Genomic DNA, 17,526 nt, shown 5'->3' on the forward strand with positions numbered 1-17,526 from the left:
GTTCACAATACTGCGGCAAATGGTCAACAATTCCATTCTACGTTCAAAATCAAAGGCCAAGTATACCACAAAGTAGGCTCATTGCTGCCAATGCCAAACGAACCACATAATTTTTTACAAATCTACTTCATGGGCGGTGAGGACATCAATCATGTGGATGCACGTTGCGGCTACAATAGCCTCAATTTGCCTAATGCCAGGCGCATCGTCGGCGAACTGGACGCCCTGTTGAATGAGCACAATGAATTATTGAAATTCTTCAAAGCACACATGCATGCATTGCAAAGTGACAATCACGCTATTGTCATCAATCCTGATAAAACACCAGCTGGAGAGCACGTGCGTCGATTCAATGCGCCTGTTGTTGACGACATTGCTGGAATCATGGTTGGCGACCGCACATCGACGCGAGAAATCGTGATTCGAAGAAGAAACAATAATCTAGAGTTCATCGCTGACACACACCGTTCATACGACGCTCTCCAATATCCGCTAATTTTCTGGAAGGGACAAGACGGATATTGCATAAACATTAAAAAACGAGATCCTGTCACAGGTAATTCATTCATTATGAACATCATTACTCATTTTGAATTGAGAAAGTGAATGGTTGATGTTTTTTTTGTTTTTATCGGCGGTCATCGTCTACAGCGCTCTATTCCTCTTTCTGTCATAGATCCCATCCCCACACACTTACGATACATTCGTTATTTTTTATTTAACAACCAAAGTATTCACTAGAAATAATTTATATGGCAGAACAACGTTTGCCGGGTCAGCTAGTAACTTTTATAGTATTCTCAAGTTCACATTTCGGATAGATAATCAATCAAGCTATCACTGCATTGCCAGTTTGGTCTACTTTCGGCATGTTGCTATTTTTTTGTAACCGGCAGGATTTACATACATAATGAAATAATATTGCGTTCGTGCTCAGAGTAAAGGTGAAGGTTAAAACGTTTGCAATAATTTCACTTTTAATATTCTAACGGATTGTGAAACAGATTGTAGTATTTTCAAATGATATTATTCTAAACCGAATCAGTTATTCAAGTCAGGAATTGTTTGAATATATTATATCATATATTTTGAAGCCAGTTTATATGCCTATATTATATTTATTAATTAAAATAAAACCAGGGCTCGAAATAAACAAGAGCGCCGTTCCGGCTCACAAAATCCCCAAAATTATCACTTCATCTAATGGAAAAAATAAATTGACCATCAGAGCTACATTATATTATGTAATATTATAACAAAAAATCTTATACTTACACTTATATTATTAAATACGCGTAAAATTAGATACTCAACTGTTATTTTTCAATTTCGGGCGCCAAATAAAACACAATGGTACTTATTATACATAATTTAATAAAGACTTACTAACTAACGATACCGGTCCTGACCATTGGAGTGTATAGAATTTAATATATTATAAGGTATCCACGTATTTCCAAAAACTAATGACCTTGAAATAGTTTTTTTTTGTTTCATGAATAAAATAATGATAAGTTTTAATGTTATTTTTTTTTAAAATAAATTGTAATAGAAATAGCCGATGAACCCTGAATTTTATTGTTAATATTATAATTTATAATTATAATATCATGTTAATTTATCGATTTTTGAAATAGTTTAAATAAAATATATTTTGGCAACATGTCGACTTTTCGAAAATGGGCACTTCATATAACTATTGTATTTTATTTTAATTAATACAATGATTTTGCACCAATAATTGACTTTTTTAAAGTCATTGTATGGGTCAGTAAAAATCGACAAAATAATATTTTTCATAATATAATATTATTGATTTTTTACGCAAGAAACCATTTTTTCTTAAAAAGTATGTATATACAACAATGTTTTGAATAAAACTATACATTTAAAACCCTGGTTAATTACACACTTCTTTCGCATGATAATTTATGAAGTTTAAATCATACAGTAAATTATTGTAATACATGTTTTCTTTCACAATAAAAAAAAACATTATATTTTTATATATTTAGAGCCGTACAATAAAATATATATTATGTCGATTAAACAAAGAACCGAAAAAAATATGAAAGTATGTTATTAACCAGTTACTCGATAAGAGGGCTGTCATACCATTATAAATATTTGCAAACGATTTAGTCAGTAATAATATATACGTTGGTAATTAATAGTCACCACGATAATAAAATTTGAAAAAACTACAACAGGCAACTGAACCTAATACATGTCATTAAATTAATAGACTGATTGTTGCTGTATTCATTCGCGAAAAAAACGTATAAAATATTCACTATGATTTTGCATTATATTATAAGATAGCTACTTATGTTATTTTTAGAATTATGACTCATCGGATTACAAGGCTGCTAGCTTATTTAAAAAAATATATTTCTTGCCTTTGTCGGATGGTAGATACAATGCACAATGTCAATATTATGGCACTTATACTATTATAAATTTACTTACTTATAATCAGACATAATTTATGATTATTATTATATCAGGTGCTAAAGCAGTATAGCAATAGACAGTCGTTCTATATGTCATAGTTTTTATTGTATTGTGTTATATGTGGTGAAATTATTATCTATTGATTCTATTATAGTAAATTAAATAAGAAATGAGACGAATAGAATAGATGTTGCTGAGTGACATTTAATCAGCGCTCGAAATGGAAAATTTTACGAACCGGAGCGCTCGATGATTATACGAAAATATTAACAAACTTATCTAATTTTATGTGTATTTTCCAAAAAAATGTTTTTTTTTGTTATATGGCCTGTTTAGCTCAGACGGTTAATTTATTTTTTCCATGAGACGGAGCGATAATTTTGTAGATTTTATGAAACAGAACGTCGCTCCGGTGTACTTCAATCATTTCGGGCCCTACATTTCATATAGAAACATTGATTTTACCATACAAAGTAGTTCAAAATTTAATATCATGTTCGTTTTCCTAAAGAACGGTAATTTTTTGCCTAATCGCCTTTTTCCTTTGGCACAGAAATGTACATAATACTCTGATTTTAGTAAAATGAGAACTCAAGTTTTAAACTACCCTTTATCTTAGATCATGTAAAATTATCGGACTGTTTTAACATAATCTCTAAATAGATAGTGTACCTATATTTAGAGATCATGTCAAAACAATTCAATAATAATTTTACATAACATAATAGAAAATGCAGCTTAAAATTTGCGTTTTCATTTCACTAAAACCAAAAATCTTTTTACTTAGCAAGGCAGTATTATATAACCATTAAAACAATGTAAGGTATAAAATATGACTTCATTGTAAACAAAGACATGTTATTTCAATATATATGTGATGACTAATAAGTAGATTGAGAAGTATTTTTTTTGTATAAGAGGTATACAGTCTGAACGTGTAAATTGATGACTTACCTAAACCATCTTGTTATCAGCTTTTGAAGAAAGTTCATTGACCCTTTTTGATCAAGGGCTTTAAATAAGCTCCTAGCTGTTAAAAATCCGCTTATCAATAGAAATGTGTCGGTATAAACAATTGCTGTTCGACCAAGAACAGCCCACCTTTCTCCCATTCTCTGAAATAAAAATAAAACAATTAATAATATGAATATAATATATACACAGCATTCCAATTATTACACAATAATGGACACGGATACTTTTTATGCAGTAATTAATTTTGAAAAAAAATATTGTTTCCTGGTGTAGAAAAACAATGCATTTTAAAAACCAGGTCAATGCTGCGTTTACACTTATTATACAAAAAATATATAAACAATGCCCATGATCTCAATCTCGGATCACGATGGACCATCATGTCACTAAGAAATAAATTGATTAGTTCATCAATACCAAATTATTGCCATAAAAAGTATTACGTACAATTTTTAATGACATTAAAAATTATTTGAATTTAATCTTTCCATCTGCAATAAAATCGAACATAACATCTTCTTTTTGAAAACATAGATACTTTCAAATATAATCGAAATATAGTTTTTGACTTCATTAACAAATTTCAGTAGGTATGGATGTTATTATGTACAAACTATAAACTTTATTATTATTTCTGTTAAAGTATTATGTCGTAAACTTATTTACATATGTAATTATAGTTTATAATGAATTCGGCAGTTTGTGAGGCAATAGGTAAATATAAAGACAAGCGATTTTGCAAGAAATTTAAATTTAATTGTTTAAGTGAGGAAACCCAGCTAGCCAGAATTACAAACTACCCCAAAACGATCGCGGGCCAATAAATGAGACATAATTTCTTACTCTATATCTAAATAAAGTATTTTTTTTTAAATACAAGAACCTATATATTTTATTTATAATTATGTAATTAAACATCAGACTGTGCATGCACATATGATCCTATTAGGATCGGACAAGTCTAGAATCAGGTGAAATTTGCAAAAAATTCACGTAACGTGATTTAATATATTGACTCTGGTGGTTGAATAATTTATTAATACTAATTTAAATCAAAGCAAAAGTAGCTACGTTATGTTATAATAAAATACCTACCATGAAAATGAAAATCGTGAGGAACCTCAAACATCTTGAACGTTCTTTTAATAGCATGACAGCTTTAATTATGAACATAGGTACCAAGTTTTGAACGTATTGCTATGATATTAATTTAATATAAGTACCCTTATCAATTAGCTCTAAAATCCGGTGTGGATCTTGATTACACTGAGCCTTGACAAGGTTTTTTAACACTTTTTTCACGAGGATTGGTGGTTAACCATTTTCAACATACTATCATGCTATACATAAAAATATTTAAAAATATACATAAGTTAGAAAGAAACGTACCTATGATTAAAAATTTTACCAGAAACATTACCAGTGAACTTTTACCAAAACTCCATTGAATATAAGTATAGACATCAGTTACGAACTTATGGGCCATGCAATTAAATACAATTTACAGAAGAAGTACTTTTAAATATGTCTTTAATACAAAGTTATACTTCTAATAAAGCATTTAAAAATTTAGATTTTTAACAGTATTTAATCGAGCTGCCGTATTGTAACTTATTATGTATACGTTTGATTGATACATTATCGGGATAATATAATATTAATATAGTTTTTAATTTATATAATGGATATAATTAAAATTATCTAACATTATTAATATTTCTATATATAATATACATAATTTGAAAACAACTCAGATATTATATACCTACTAGAAAAAATATATTTTTTTAATAAAATAACTACGCCCGATGAGACTTGAACTTGTAAGAAATTGTCACTTATCAATTTTTTAAGAAATTGTTACTTAATTGCGACGAATTTAACCAGTAGTTCTCACATCAAAATCGCGTTAATATTAGTTTTTATGTTTTATATAACGGTATCATTAATTGACCTAATTACCAACCGATGTCCGGATTAAAAGAAATGGTTTGTTAAATACCCTATCTGCTAGTATACTCGTACTTACATCTGCCATGGATGATTTGTTGACGTATGGATTATAAAATAGCGCAAAAGACTTGTGCGTGAGGATCAATGCTATTGCATTAATTGCTCTTAGCCCATCACACCCTTTCACTTCCTCCTCCATTGAAGTATCCAAGAACTTTCCGATGTTATATTTTAAAGAAAATCCAGTCAATATGCTATGCACTGCACTAGATTTTTGTTTGTTCTTTGCGTCTTCATAGCTATCGCCGAAAATTGTTCCTAATATAGCCAATCCTATTAAAACTCCAAAGAATATCCTGAAAAAAATATAAACAAATATAATTATTGATAAATAATTATAAGAGAGAATTTACATTATAATATTATGCAGTCACAACATGCTATTTTTAGCATTGACTTTTTATAAACAAAAAAAAGATTTACGAAAAAAATGTATATATTATCCACACATTGACCCTGCTGATTTTTTTTTCAATGTTTTTTTTTTCTTTATCGGACTGTGTATCACAAATATAATATATCCAAGGATACATAGTAAATGATAGCTAGATACGTACTATGTAAATATAAAAAAAAACACGTCAACTACTACATCGTTACAAGCCCATGATATTTCAACACACATTTTTACGAAAATGGTAGTTAACGATCCGTTCAAGTCATTGGGAAAATATGCTGGACCTGAAGATACATTGGGAAAACTGCATATCAGCTTTCATCACTTACGGTGTTAGAAATGGACGCTCAGGTCACTAACTACTACAATTTGGGTGCATAGTAGGAAGTAGTATCGAAATATTCATAGTTTCGATTACAAAGTAAATGTTTTTAAGATTAAATTAATCTTAGGATAAAATACCATAATATTTTTAATGAATCTACAAGTATATCCACATAATTCTCACATGTAGTATAGTAAGTAGCCAATATGTAATGCGATCACTTTATAATTCAAGAATTTGTTTAATTTATTTTTACTACTTTTTTATACTGTTTCCAAAGTCAGTCTTCATATTAAAAATAGAAACAGCTCCAATATTGCATGCTGTATGGTTATAATTCAACTCCTTCATTCTAAGCTTATTTTTAAATCAAGTTCACATATAAATTAATTAATAGTAGGCAGATTAAATCTTTGTTTTAGACCGTTTTTTTATTTTACAGCCAAATTTATGGCGTATTTTTTACGAGAACATACATACATTGTGAAGGTCAGTTACGAGTAATTTCGAGCTGTAGGCGGACCTCAATTAATTTATTTAATCGGTAGTCTACCGTTTTTATATTTCGGTGTATGTATATATTAATTTTATTGTTTAACACACAGATAACAATTTGACAACCTCATACAATATTCCTTTAATTATAATAATTTATTTATCATCCACTGTTATAATGTGTTAATAACGTGTTTTCACCATATTATAGTACAAATATTATTCCATTGAAAAAAATATTCATTCAATATTATTATTAGAGTTCTTAAATCTATGTAAATATTATGCAAAATTGAAAGTAATTCAACGGTAAAAAAAAAATAACAGTAAATATATTAAGTAAATAAAGAAAGTAAAATTATATACGACAACTAAACAAATAGTCTTCTATGATGGCGAAGAGTTTCAGTGGAATGTTTACCATTAGGATTATTTCGTTAATTCAACTGACATTTATTTACGTGAGAGAACTCCATTATAATGGTTTCGAAACTAATTTTATATTTTACAATATTAAAGTCATTTTTCTCGTCAGCTATTTTGAGCTTACGATCTACATAACACACGTCAGAAGGAGATGGTGTTTGAACCTCAGTTGCCTGCTCTCTACACATCGTCGCTGTAGGATTGGTTTCCCGAATAGACCAAATGTTCAGGAGACGAAAAACAAATTTCATAATCCTTTATATGGAGATATTTAAATTTGTTATTTTTACAGCATATGAATGATGTATGCATTACCATTACAAAGTAATTTAAAGAAAGGGATGGTTCTAGTCCAATTAGATACAAAAAAACATTCTGCATTAAAAGGTCGATTTCGACAAAAATGGATATTCGGGAAACCAATCTGTAGCGACGACATGACAGTGGCGTGTAGTGACGCTTCATTAAAAAAAATATTAATTATTATGTATATTTTGTATTAATATATTAAAATGGTATTTTACAATATCTAGTTCATTATTGTAAGTTCGTCATTTTTTTAGTTGTCTATTTTAGGTTTAAAAGGTTTTATTTTTATTTTGTGTACATACTCATATAAATTTGAGTTTAGGCCGATCACTTAAAGATATATGTATGTTAATAATGATTGGACAATACAAAATAATATTAAGACACTTACAGAGTTAACTTTTTTTCAGTTGTAAATGGAGGACTTTCTTCGTGGCTCACGCACATTTTTTCTTCTATGTGCACGACGGCATTCAAGGCTTTGAGTGAAGTCTCCATCACCATTTTCAGATCTTCTGGAGTACATGACGATGGAATGCAGACTCCCCATTGGATGCTGGATAACCTCGGTACACGGTGGCCCAGCTACTGAAACCAGTCTTTTAATAAATTGTGTTGATATTGGACGAAAAAACGTACGGCTCAACAACTGTAAATTGAAACTGATCTTTCAAATATATTGGTAATGTTTTTGCAAATACATTTCAAGTAGTCACTATCAGCGATATAATATTATTTAAGCGAACTTTTTCATGGAGTGAAAAGGTAGGAAAACCTTCTCATATTCCGAATATAAACAATTTTATGACACTATTACTCTCTGAATATTTCACCCAACACTTCTTTAGAGGGTTGTAAAAGTCAATCATTATATCGATATAAAGATACGTTATCTTAACACAATGCTTACGGGCCTTTTTAATAAATTTTGTAATTAACGTGTTAATTTGCATTTGAAAAGTAATTAGCAAAAACACAATTTTGTGCGGCCCGTAAGCATTGGGTTAATTGAAGAAAAAAACACTTTACCCGATCCAAATCTCCCGAATTAATAATGCACAATGCTGCAGTGGAAACCGTTGATTATAATAATATGCGTCCTACTATTAAGTAGTGTAGTTTATGGCAATTGAACTTAAACTAGTACATTCACTTTGATTAGAGAAATTTACAAAATATCTTGAAAAAAATAGGGTACTTCCCTATTACCCCTTCTTAACTATATATATTATTGGATTCGACGGGGGTAAAAAAATACAAATATTTTCAGTTGGCGTCTGGTTTACTCGTTACAAACAAACATTGTGTAGGTTATGTGATAATATTATTGTTTTTAAATGAATTATAATTAAAAACAATAATAATGAAAGTTTTTTTATTAATAGGTTACGTGGATTATACATAATATTGAAATTTGTACTTTTTTCGCGAGCTTTTGCTAGCTCTTGGAACCTTTATCATATTATATTTGCAAATGTCCAGAGTTACGAGAAACCCTTAATATGAATCACATATTATCTTGATGCTAGATCTAAGATAGGCTACATAGATTGATATTATGAAACGCTAAAGGTGATACATATCATTTTATATTGAACTGGTTTTGCTTCTTTAATATTATTATTATGATGACGTTAACATTTTTGTCGGTTAAAATAGACGCATCTTTAACAAGAATCGTCATAAATTTATTAAAGAGGCTAATATTTTTGTAACTTAGGTTCAAGGCTGTAGTTATTATGTCTGGGATCATGTGATGGGAGCAGCCGGAAAATCCCGCATTAAAATGCATGCATCAATCTATGAAGTAAACAATTTAAGCTATTAATAAGCACTTATATTAAATAAATTAATAAATTAATTGAATTAAAAAATCATTTTTAAGCACCTTTTATATATAAGTACCAGAAATAAAATTGTGCATACACTATCTAAGTGGGTACATGAAAATGTCACAGTCTTTTAATTTTACTGTAGAATTCTCATGGTCAAATCATAATTGTATTATTATAAATCTTTGTTGTATGTATATAATTATTTTAACAATAAAACATTTATTGTTATGATAGAGAAGAACTATGCTTTGTTTAGTTAAATAATATTTTTATAATTACGTTTTTCAACAAAGATGCACGGTAGCAATCATAACACCTAATATTTATTTTTTTATTTAAAATACCTTATTAGTTAAAAGTAAACATAAAAGGTAATATTAATTATAGAACAATATAAATTTATTAAAAAAAAAGCTGTTACGAAAATAATGCCACTTTCCTCGAGCCTATGCACTATGTGCCTTGTGAGTTTCATTTGGGGTAAAATTCTTGTTTTTTTTTTTTTAACTATGTGTATTTGAATTCAATTTGGGTGGAAGGGTTGAGTGATTGGTTGACAAATATAACATCAGTTTAGGTACTTCCTTACCACATTGTAAAAATATACAAATCACCATTATGATATACAGAATGGAGAAACTCAAAGCACCGGTGTAAATATCAATAATTATTATGATCTATGCAATGGTTACATACTTTTTGGCTAGTGTTAGATAAAATTTTAGACATTGGTTTTATGATCACAATTTTATTGAAAAAATAATATAAATAATTACAAGAACTTTTATATGCCACGTTTCTGAATTTTCTGTTGAATCATATAAACTTGACAATTCTATGTATTAATACATACTTTTTTTGTACTTGATAGAAATACTGAAAAATATTAAAGAATACTGAAATGTCATTTTGATATTTCATATTGATTTCTATAGTAATGTACGTATATATTAATAATTTAGTTGCTAGGACCCCTTAGCAACAAATAATAGTGAGTAGTAAATATTACTTTTAACGATTTTTTTCCGAAACATACAAAACAGAATTAACTGAAAATGAATTCAATTCTGCTTAAAGATGGCTACAAGTATTAAAAGAATGCACTGTCGTCATGTTCTGGTATATTCTAAAAGTTTCAAATGTCTAACTTTCGGGAAATTAGTTAAAAATCTTGGACAAACAAGAAAAAAAATGTACTGGACACACAAGAAAAAATCTGTACCGGACAAACAAAAAATACGAGCTAATAAAAACGTGGTAAAATTACACTAACCGTGATAATGATGGGATTAGGTACTAACTTTACACATGAACTTTAGGCAATCTTATAATATCGTACATGAGCCATGCTTCTAAATAATTATGGATGTCACAATAAAAATTCCAAATAATAAACAAGAATTTAGATATTTTTCGTGCAACATTCAATAATAATCTTTTAATGACTCGTCATTGTAACTATGCAGTTCTTAAAAATACATACACTTCTCATAAATAGATGCAAGAAAAAAGGCTTATAGTTTATAACGAATCATAATATATACCTACTCAGTTTTTATAGTCCCTAGTTATCGTAATTTAACGTTATTTATTTAAAAATAGCATTTTGTTGTGAAATAATCAGTTTGCACTATGGTTCAGGCAACCTTGATATTTGTCAAATGGCAATAGTCACAATTATTGTGTAAAACATGAAAAATTTCAACATTTTTGTGACATGAAAAAAAATATAAATACTTAACTATTTTTTATGTCAAACTTTATTCTATCTATCTATCATTTGTATTCATGAATTCTAAATTGTAGGTACTTATATTATATTATTATTTCAAAATTTAATGACATCTTTCCCAATATGCCTACGTAATATTATATAGAAATATGAGAATGATAATTTTATTTAATTTCTATTTGTCAATAATATTAGAAGTGAATTAATAAATATCACAGATCAAGCTGAATCTCTAAATAATTCTAAAGTTTCCATAGATACATAAATAAATTAATTCATTTGTCTTCTAAAAATCATCCAAAAGTCAGATTCTGTTTAAAATAATAGTTTTTTAGGACCTGAATTAATCTTAATAAGCACTTTCAATTATATCGTTATTATATGGTTTTGGGATGAAATGTTTGTCGGTCATATTTATATTTATATCTATATTTTAATAAATATTTGTTAGTATGTACCTATTTATTATCGATTGTCGATAGAAAAATGGACGTAATCAACACGAATCAAATTTTATAGGCATCACAAAAACGTTTTTGTTATGTTTTTCGGTTAAAATACAAAATATACATAATCTTGAAGTGCATGACAATTATTAATTGATTTTTTATATTCCTTATATTATGATATTATTAATTATTGAATTAATTAAGAAAAAACCAATACATATCAAGTCGTAGGGTAAACTGAGCTATCTTGGTGACAGCCTTTACTTGGTGATATATTGTATTTCATCAATATTCAAGTTACCTCTTTTCCTTATTTATAATCAGCATGTGTTCTTCTTCAGTGCATCTGACCAATTAGTAATTTCTGACAAAACGTTTGCGTGACAAGGTTTGAAAGAATTTTTATCATCTAAATCTTCTGAAGAAAATTACTAAAACTGTTTTTTTATCTACAAAAATAATATTCAAAGTAATTCTCAGAGCAGCATGTTCTTAGAAAATTGACTTAATTTGTAAAATATCGTATCACCGAGCAAGGAGTGTTCTAATATCAAACATTCAATTTATTTTAGCAGTTGTATTAGGGAAAGATAAAAAGAACTTCAAATGTATTTTGCCGAAGGATTTTTTAAGCAACACGATGAAACTACGAAGACTAAAACGCCTAAGGTTAAAAAAAGACAATTGAAAAAAAAGCACGAAATCCTGCAAACATAATAATATGAATCCAACGCCTTCGACTTTCAGTATCCGGCAGAAAGACTGCTGATTCTAATATTTGTGGATACTGTCAGGGCTTGTTTAAGTATGATGCCAAAATGAAGAATGGGGCAGATCGGATACAATCTGGATTTTGTCATGTTTGATATCACGAATTGTGTCAAAATGTAATTGACAAAAAAATATTTATGTGCAGTAATTGTGGAACTTTCCTAAAACCGTCTAGCAATTTTTTTTATTAGAATTAGCAAAAAGCTTAAAAATAAAAGAAGTATGTTAGAATTCTCCAGAAATGCTTAGTATCACCAAATTAGCTTAGTTTACCCTATTACTATTAAGTCATAATAATTAATATTAGTCAATATCAAGTCGTTGTTCCTACTTCACTATCTTATTTTTTTCAATTGCCAGCTAAATTTACATAATAAATCGGCGCTTGCAGCTTACATCCTTTAGGGCAATGATACTCAACCTTTTTTTTCTTCGGGCCAAATACATATATTTGTAAAGTAACGCGGGCCGCATCACTACTGGTGTGACGAAAAAAATCATATAACCCGCCCTTTTTACAAAACATTTTTGAGATTTTAAAAATTATGCGTTTTTTTTAAATTAATCGTGTGCAACACTCTTACACCAGATCTGATGTGGACATAATGACAATCCTCTTCGGGTATCACTATCTGTGCGTCAAAGTCGAAACGAATCACAAGATATACGAAATTCCTGATAATAAATGTGTTTCGGGACGCACATAAAAGCTTAAAGAGCCGCAGGTTGAGTATCGCTGCTTTAGGGCTTAGGCACAATGCGTGTTTAATTGTGTACAACGTTATTATCCAATAAAAAATATTTTGAAAAAACTGAGGGTTACGTCCTTTTTCATTTTAAAAAAATTAATTAAATTAAAAAATTTATTGGTTAGTTTATATAACCGATACTTTGAAGCCATTTTTTTCCAAATAGGTTTCAAAATTTAAATACAAAATAATTATAACCGTAAAGTAGATAATAATTAATAATTTCGTAAGTAGTAATAATTGTTGAGTTAAGGGGGGACATGCTCGTCGAAGGTCAAAATTGAGTTTTTATTGTATATTCAAACCATGATCCTGGACACTCCTTAAACGTTGTAGATGATCTATTTATATACTTTTGAAGCCTTATTATCCTTTATAGTTATTTTAAACATTTGATGACTGCATGAAGTATTTTTGTTACATAAAATAGTATTCTTTTAAACCTCTCGCTCTAATGTTTTAGAATATAGTCATATTTCGGTACATAACTGTGCAGTGGTGTTAAGATTTTTTACATTTATTAATTTTTAAACGCATTTATAAAACCATTAGCATAATTTATTACGAGATAATTTTTGTAAAATATTCACGATAAAAAATTATATTGATAATCTCTGTGATCCCAAATTTGACAAGAATTAGGCATTTTATTATTCAAAAAATCGGCAATATTAACACATTTCAAGATGATTCTAAAGATATTTATTATAAGCTATGTCTTTGACCATTCAAGTGTGATAAACATCTTATGAATATTGATTGCTTTATAATAATTATTGGCCTAAGAATAAGGTAGTGTTTTTTTGAAATACGCCATTTCTTTTGTCATTCCCCAGTGGTTAAGCTACAACATACGGCCGTAGCCATAAATTAACAAACTATAATTGAAATAAAGAGTAAAATGATATTGACGCGCGTGTTTGAACATGTACCGTTTAAAAAAAAATAAAAAAAAATTCGGTTAGGTACATGTTCAAACACGCGCGTTAACATAATTTTACTCCCTACTTTAATTATAGTTTGTCATTTTATGGCTACGGCCGTATGTTGTAGCTTAACTACTAGGGAATGACAAAAGAAATGGCGTATTTCAAAAAAACACTACCTTATTCTTAGGTCAATAATTATTATAAAGCAATCATTATTCATAAGATTTTTATCACACTTGAATAATCAAAGACATAGCTTATAATAAATATCTTTAGAATCATCTTCAAATGTGTTAATCTTGCCGATTTTTTGAATAATAAAATGCCTAATTCTTGTCAAATTTGGGATCACAGAGATTATCAAAATAATTTTTTATCGTGAATATTTTACAAAAATTATCTCGTAATAAATTATATTAATGGTTTTATAAATGCGTTTAAAAATTAATAAATGTAAAAAATCTTAACACCACTGCACAGTTCTGTACCGAAATATGACTATATTCTAAAACATTAGAGCGAGAGGTTTAAAAGAATACTATTTTATGTAACAAAAACACTTCATGCAGTCATCAAATGTTTAAAATAACTATAAAGGATAATAAGGCTTCAAAATTATATAAATAGATTATCTACAACGTTTAAGGAGTGTCCAGGATCATGGTTTGAAAATACAATAAAAACTCAATTTTGACCTTCGACGAGCATGTCCCCCCTTAATGAAAGAAAAACTAACGAAAATGATGGTTAAGTCGTTTTTCCCGTTTCATTTTTTCCTTTTAAAAAAATGCCAGCTAAAATTAGATAATAAATCTGCATTTGCAGCTTACATCCTTTGTACACAGCAAGTAATTAGTCGTATATTATACCGTTATTACCCAATAACACACAATTTAGTAATGTAGTGTTAAAATTACGATGACAAAATTTATTGCTATTGATTGCGTTTATTTTTTAAATCTATCTAGGAGGTTCGTTGTTGAGATTAATTCAGTTTAGTTTTATAGTTGGTTTAGATGTGATAAACGTAGACTTCTGACATTTAAGTATTTAGAGATATAGAAATTAAAATAATTCGCACATAGACAATTCGAATCGATTGACCAAACTCATGGTAGAATTTTAAAAGTTTCGAAATATAAATAAAAAAAAATAAAAAAAAATAATTTAACCTTAACTTTGAACAACCACCCTTAAAATATAATACTAATAAAGTTAACTAGCTATCACTGTAACCATGGATGTTTAAATAATTATAAATAGTAATAATTTAATTTATAAAATAACGTATCTTACATCTGAAAGGTTACTCGATAACCAATAATGCGAGTGAATTAGGGAGTCGATTTCATTGGAGACGCTCTCCTTCATGGATATATCAAGAGAAGTAAGGCAATATTTTCCATAAATTGGAGAATTAATGCCAAGGCACTCATCGAAGTCTCCATACTGGTTGATATTTCCGCTTAACACACCAGATGGTAGTTTCGCAGTCGCGTCAAACACTGTCAACAAAAGAAAACACAAGTAATGATACCGACTATTGAGCTAATAACTTGGGTTCAGATATTATGTACAAAGTAAAAATTAAGTGTATAATCTGCACGGCCTCTTCTTTTCATATCCTTGTAAATTTCCAGTGTTAATACAAATCACTTTGCTTAATTAAAATGTATCTAAAACCAAGTGTTCGCGCTAATATTCATTCAACACGTCTTAACAATCACTACTCCAATCGTTTCGATACTTAATTTTCATTAAAATAATTTCTGATTTTTCCATTCTCCCATAATAGATAAAGATGACAAGGCCATACATATTTGAAATGTATGTACCCAGGGTCGTCAAATAGATTATATCGCTAAACATTTTAAATAGCGCTCTTAAAAGGAAAGAATAATTCTATAACAACTTTAATAATGTTATTCGTATTGTGACAAATTGTAGCTCATACCAAAATTAGATATCATTATATTATATGCTCAATATGTATCTATTACAAAAGATGTGTAAATTACATTTATACCACAAAAAACTGTCTTATAAAAAATATATATAGACACTTGCATATTTTTGATAAGAAAAAATGATTGCATACTCATATTTTTATTGCTGGTTAATTAAATATACTGTTTCTATATTAAAGCACAGTTATAATTAGATGTTTTAATAAACGAAAATCTGTTCAGAGACATTTCCGTGAGGCAGCCAAGATCTATATAGGATTGCAAATTCAAAACATAATATAAATTCAAACTATAGTAAATTATTTGATAACCTGATATCACTCTGCGTTATAAAAAACCTATATTTTCCTTTTCACTCGAATCTAAGAAACAATACATCAATTCATAATCATGTCAAATTGTATCCGTTTGAAATTACCGATAAACACAAAATTCATTAAAAATCGATCAGCATAGAATAAATGAGTCAATAAGTGTATTTACATATCATAAAAATGTTGGCTATATTTTATTTATGCTTATCTTCTTAACTATGATACTACAGTTGAAAACATTAAACATTAGGTATATATTGTATATATGCTAACACATATTTTTCTCACATTAATTTAGCACTTTTATGTTATTAGTAAGTATATATATGTACATAAGATTTTCACATACTTTTCAATGCCCACATTTCCATTTTCTTTAAGCTCGATTTAAAAAGCTTAACATCATGAAAGCATCGGTTGCTTGCTCTTTCGTCGGGAATGAAAGAACTTGGGAAGTTTCTGATAGCATCTAAAATATCTATCGATTCACTTTTATCAATTTTCTCACTTGTAAAATTTTTCAAAATCGTTGAAAAATTTCCATTATTAAACTCCACTGATTTTCCATTATTTGATATGAATTCACACGCGTTTTCCGAGCCTTTTTCACAAACTTTACAATTTTCATTTTTTTCATCTCGACTGTCTTTATTGCAATATTTGTTTACAATGGCCGAATCGTTCGGTGGGTTATTAATTTGACAAAGAAAACAGCAGAAACATTGTAATACTGCTAAGCTAAAAACTATTTTTCCGATATGTGACCTACGCGACCCCATCTTGGCAATGTTAAAATTCAGACTGGAAGTTGATTAAATTATTAGAGACTTAAGTAAGGTGCTCGGTGACCTTAGAAACATTTTGATTCTGTAACAGCTGTGCGAATCAAATAATATTTACCTCGTATATGTTTTTCTGACATGATTTTTAAACAATGGACACTGAGAATTGTTTCGGACAATGAAAATATAAAAGAAAATCAGATCGGGAGTACACATGTTATGATGTAATCATTTTTTTCTGTTAAGCAATGGGTGAATAGTTTTAGAATCAATCCGATTTCACATAATTCAGAAATAGGTCGATGTCAATATTAGCAATAATAATTATTTAAGATCATAGGTATATAATATTTTTTTATTATTTAATATACATACTTGCATACTGCTAAAGTGGAAAAAAAACTCTCAATAAAAATATCACAAAAAATAATATTATTAGATAATAATCACAATAACCATGGATAGATATTTTGGTGACAAAACTGTTTTATATAAGTATAATAATATTATTGTAACACAAATCACCAGATGGGCGTTGCAGCGCTGTCAGGTAAGTCAAACGACTCGATATAATATAAATAAATGAAATATTATGTATTATTTG

At 28.6% G+C, this 17,526-nt stretch overlaps 1 protein-coding gene across 1 annotated transcript in view; it reads right to left on the minus strand.

The window, feature by feature from the left end:
• Positions 1 to 17,526, minus strand: part of LOC147064082 (nose resistant to fluoxetine protein 6-like) — a 47,919-nt gene that overhangs the window by 13,226 nt on the left and 17,167 nt on the right. Inside the window, exons 2-5 of the mRNA XM_085958961.1 lie at positions 15,156 to 15,364; positions 7,786 to 7,979; positions 5,459 to 5,738; positions 3,409 to 3,569 (exon numbers count right to left, since the gene is read on the minus strand). Coding sequence (XP_085815087.1) covers positions 3,409 to 3,569; positions 5,459 to 5,738; positions 7,786 to 7,979; positions 15,156 to 15,230 — 710 coding nt within the window. The 5' untranslated portion in view covers positions 15,231 to 15,364. The remainder of the gene's footprint in view (positions 1 to 3,408; positions 3,570 to 5,458; positions 5,739 to 7,785; positions 7,980 to 15,155; positions 15,365 to 17,526) is intronic.

This window comes from Rhyacophila brunnea, unplaced genomic scaffold (assembly GCF_057557595.1).
Source record: "Rhyacophila brunnea isolate RB1 unplaced genomic scaffold, BYU_Rbru_1.0 scaffold_8, whole genome shotgun sequence".
In the NCBI taxonomy this organism is placed as follows: domain Eukaryota; kingdom Metazoa; phylum Arthropoda; class Insecta; order Trichoptera; family Rhyacophilidae; genus Rhyacophila; species Rhyacophila brunnea.